The 4451-nt window shown below is 42.2% G+C and overlaps 1 protein-coding gene across 1 annotated transcript in view; it reads left to right on the forward strand.

The window, feature by feature from the left end:
* The window catches only part of LOC111838103 (exocyst complex component 3), a 5792-nt gene extending 1341 nt beyond the window's left edge, over window positions 1-4451 (forward strand). The window contains exons 4-12 of the mRNA XM_023800710.2: window positions 575-689; window positions 944-1057; window positions 1147-1259; window positions 1564-1665; window positions 1748-1871; window positions 2269-2379; window positions 2551-2757; window positions 2836-2960; window positions 3099-4451. Coding sequence (XP_023656478.1) covers window positions 575-689; window positions 944-1057; window positions 1147-1259; window positions 1564-1665; window positions 1748-1871; window positions 2269-2379; window positions 2551-2757; window positions 2836-2960; window positions 3099-3255 — 1168 coding nt within the window. The 3' untranslated portion in view covers window positions 3256-4451. The remainder of the gene's footprint in view (window positions 1-574; window positions 690-943; window positions 1058-1146; window positions 1260-1563; window positions 1666-1747; window positions 1872-2268; window positions 2380-2550; window positions 2758-2835; window positions 2961-3098) is intronic.

A 4451-nucleotide genomic window follows, 5' to 3' on the forward strand; every position in this document is an offset into this window, starting at 1 on the left:
ATTAATAATTGCAAAGCGCATATTTGTTCTTAGTGTTATTTACCTGCCTTTTTAGAGAGATGTACTGTAGTCCAGCCTGCTTATTTTCCTTGCTACCAGGAGCCATAAAAAAGTATAGACGTCTGAAAAAGTTTGCTTAATTATAGTATGATAGTAATTATAGCAGTAATAATTGGGAGTCTGGACAGGCTGGTAGTCAGACACTATTCTGCCTTTTGGGCTCAGTCTTATTCACCGTTGATTAAAAGATAATGATATGTAAAAACACTTTGCAGTCCATGTGGAGTATTTGCATACAATGTCAATGAAGCTTTCCTTAAATGGAATCCACATTGGCAGATTTGTATAATTTTCAATTTTTCTGCATGTTTCATCGTGAATTAAAAAATATATAGTTCCTTTATCCACCCAGTGTTCTACCTCAAGCTTGTTGCCTTTGATTCTTCTTACAAATTGTGAACAGTACTTAGCCTGTCTTTGCTATAAAAAGAATATGTGTTTTCCAGTGTGTTATGGGATATTCTGGGCCACTTGGCCAACTTCTGAAATACCCCCATGACTTGTGGTTCTGCAGCGATGCATCGATGGGGCATCTTAATACGGCAAATCAGACCTCCAAAGCAGTTGACCCACTGGTCATCGCAGACTGGCTGCAGAGCGCACAAATGAAATACTTGGATTCCGCTATGGTAACTTACCGCCAGTGATGGCACTTTCTGTTTATGCATAGCGCGTCTACTGGCTAGCTGCAGCATTCCCGTGTGATATTTTTGACATGACATTTAGTTAAAAGTAGCTCTGCTGCTCTATACCTAAGTAAAGCCTCTAATGTAAATTTCCTTAGTACTATATCCCAACCAACATTAATAGTAATATCTGAAGAGGTGTAGGACTTAGTAAGGCAGTGACCTGAGTGAATAGGCTATTCTGTAATCACTCCTAGAAGGACATTCCTGAGCTCCTGACAAAGATTCTTCAGTATGAGGAGGAGTGGCGGTGCTCAACTGATCTGAAGAACGAGGAAGATTTTATCTGGCTGCAGCTGGATGTTGAGCAGGTACTCCGACAGCTGAAGAAAAGCATTGTTCTGCAAGTCACATGGAAGGCATGCTGTGTTGGCAAATTGTATGTCCCCTTCATGTCCAGATTTTGGTTCAGGTCCTTGCAGGTCGTATCCAGCAGGCAGAGAAGGTGAGCCAGTGCTTGATGGAAAGGGTTCGAGAGATTTGCTGTTATGAGCTGTTGAACTTCATATGGAGGTGAGTATAGCTGATATTATATATATATATATATATATATTTCTTTAAACCATAAAGCTTCTTCCTGCACAACCATTTGCTTCAGTGATGGCAACTGCATATGATGACACTGCAGTGATGTGATGTCAGGTTGTTTTGGTTACAGTACAGTAGAGATTGACATTCTACCAGGGTGTTCCCCAGTCTTATGTTATAGGCTGGCTGCAATAGGCTCACCATACTGGATAAGTGATTGGAAGGTGGATGAAGTCACATGGTAGTTCAAACATCATCATAACTTGGATGTGTCTCAATCCCCATGTAGATATGTGAGAAGCGAAACAAGACATTTAAAACAAGGACAAAAACCAGACGGATGGAGTAACAGACACCAGTTCTGGACATTCAATACCTGCATAGCTTTCAAGTGAGGCTCTTGGAAAAATGGAAAATCTTGTATTTGTATTATGAATAAGCCCAACACTTCTAACATTAACTTCCTATTCCAGGAAGTTAGTAGAAACAATGGCAAGGGGAAGAGCCGATTCTCCTGTCCAGGCCATCACACTCTTGGGAGACATGCAGACGATGGCCCTAGAGCTGCTTCTGGAAGAACCCCTGCACTTAGCACAGGTCTGGCTGCTTTTCTGGATGCCCCCATGGACATAGGACAAGTGTAGCCATTGTTTTAGGCAGGATGGGGAATGTAAATTGGGATGAGAGAGTAGGTACAGAAGTAGAAAGGGGTTTAACAAACCATGGGGAGGCCAAAAATAAAAAAGTTAACAAGAATGGGATATAAGGGGTGCAACCCTGGACAGCAGTGTATGGATGTGTTTCTTGGGGGGGGGGAAGAAAAAAGCAGGCTCCTGATTGGTAGTAATGCATTAAATGCAGTGCTTGTCACCTGATATCTCCCTGGTCCAGGGTGTCCACACCCCCCTGTCAAACATCAAAGCATCAGTGGGCTTGTTTTTTTTTTCAACTGTGCTTAGAGACCATGTCTGTTATTCTTAACGTGTCCTTCCAGACCTCCTTCAAGATGTATTTCAAAGGGCGAGATATTAGCATGGAGGATGTGATGTGGAAGGTCAGGCCACACTTTGAAAATCTTCCATTAAAGGGGAAGGAGGCACACAAGGTAAGAGACGCAAGGTAGAACAAAAAACCCAGCAGATGTGTATTATTCCCATTTATGGGCATTTGTCATCAGCAGCATGAGCTGGGTGCTTTACAGAAATCGATCCTGGAAAGTCCCTTTGAGGTTGCATGCACCCAATGACATCACATCTCATGTTTCCTCTTGCTATAGGAACTTGTAGATATGGCCCATTGGCGCATCTCTTCCCTGTACTTTGATTGCCTGTTGCTTAGCAACCGCAAGGCCCTGAAGAGACAGTGGGATGATATCGGGGCGAGAGTGAGAGCAGATGCAATATGTTTGAGCAGCACTTTCTCACAGCTCTCAAAGATAACTCAGCAGGGCAACGGACAGTGCGATGGACACAAGCTGGACCAGGTGAGGATATTTGAAATATCTTTAACTCCCCTGCCACCTCTGTGACCTCAGGTGTTCTGATTCATGGGGTATGTCTAGCAGAACCCAGAGGAACCCAGTGGGACCCAGAGGAACCAGATGCTGTTGAAGGTGGCTGATGTCCTGCAGCTGACTGATGTGGAAGCCTTGAAAATAACAGACCATGAGAAGCTGAATGAATTGAGGTGTGTGTGGGGAAGTCTGGATGCATGCTGCTCTTTTCTGCCTGTTATTGTAGGTAGTCTTTCTTTTCCATGTGCTTCTGGCCTGCAGTTGGTCTGTACCAACACCTCTGCTGATGTCTACATTCGCCTGCATTGCAGTGCGAAGCAGCTGCGTACCCTGTTGCACTGGAAAGGAGGGCTGTCAAAGCATCAGATAAGACAGGTGATGAAGACCAGCGGAGATGAACACCACGCCCGTGGCTCGTCAGAATCCAGAATTCGATCCAGGCCACTTCGGTTCATCTGCTGCTGCTGAGACAGTTGTCTGTGTCCATCTGTCATCTCAAAGGCAACAAATGAAGGAAAGCACCCTGTGAAAAAAGAGAACCGCTCTCAGAAAGAAGTGTTGGTCAAGAGACTAAATGTTTTGTCATCAACTGTTTATTTGCCCAACAGGAATCCCTGATAATGGTGACTGGTCTGCCGATAATTCTTTTTTATGTGTATTGTGGTAGCAAAAAATACCAAGCACTTTTAATGTAAATATCATCATACGGAGGCTTCGGATTAGTTTGTTTTGATAGAGAGGATGAAACTAGGCACAGGGTCAGTGTTGATACTGTTCTGTCATAAAATACTACCTATCGAGACGTGCTATCGAGCCTTTCTGCACATGTGCAGTTCCACCGTTTTTGGATTAGAGTTAGGTTTTAGGGGTTAGGGTTAAGGTAAGGGTTTTAGGGGTTTTGGGGGGTTAGGGTTAGGGTAAGAGTTAGGGTTAGGGTTAGGGCTATCGATTAGCACTACGGTAGCATTTTTCGACAAGGCAGCATATATCGACAGAACAGATACACACATTAATAATTTCCAGACTTCATACATTTTTGTTTTTGCATATTTCAGGTCCAAATATAACAATATTTCCTTGACGTAGTGATATTTTATTGGAACCGGTTACAGTCGTATCCACGGTTTCAAACGTATCGCAAGAATTGCAGGATAGCACATTTACGTTAATTTCTTTTTAGCGGACGTTTAAGTCTTGGCAAATGCAGGAAAAACTGGTCATGGTCAATTTTTTTATATGCACGTGAAATTGCATAATGAATGCGATCAACAAAATATTTTTGGGTTCCACTAAGTTCTGCTTTAAATAATGACATAAAAATATGCTATATGATAGCAAACGTTACAGACAACCTATATATATGACTGTAAAAGGATTATCAAAGAGTTAACTGATGTCATGGAAAACTGTAAGCTATTTCACTAGATGCAGTGCGGTATTTCTCCACCAGGGGGAAATAAAGGATAGAAGGCTGTAGTTTTAATGCTGTAGTTAGTCTGGAGGTACTGTACTGGTCATAAGTGTGTAAGTTGATGTCTTTGTTATTGAGTATGATTTGTTTTGATAGCCTGGAGAATATAAGTTTTGTCTGTTATGCACTGAAAAACTTGTGTGCTTTTCAAATTTCATTTATGTGTACATATAAAACCCTATTATTCAAATCA

Source organism: Paramormyrops kingsleyae, chromosome 14 (genome assembly GCF_048594095.1).
Source record: "Paramormyrops kingsleyae isolate MSU_618 chromosome 14, PKINGS_0.4, whole genome shotgun sequence".
NCBI classification, from domain to species: Eukaryota; Metazoa; Chordata; class Actinopteri; order Osteoglossiformes; family Mormyridae; genus Paramormyrops; species Paramormyrops kingsleyae.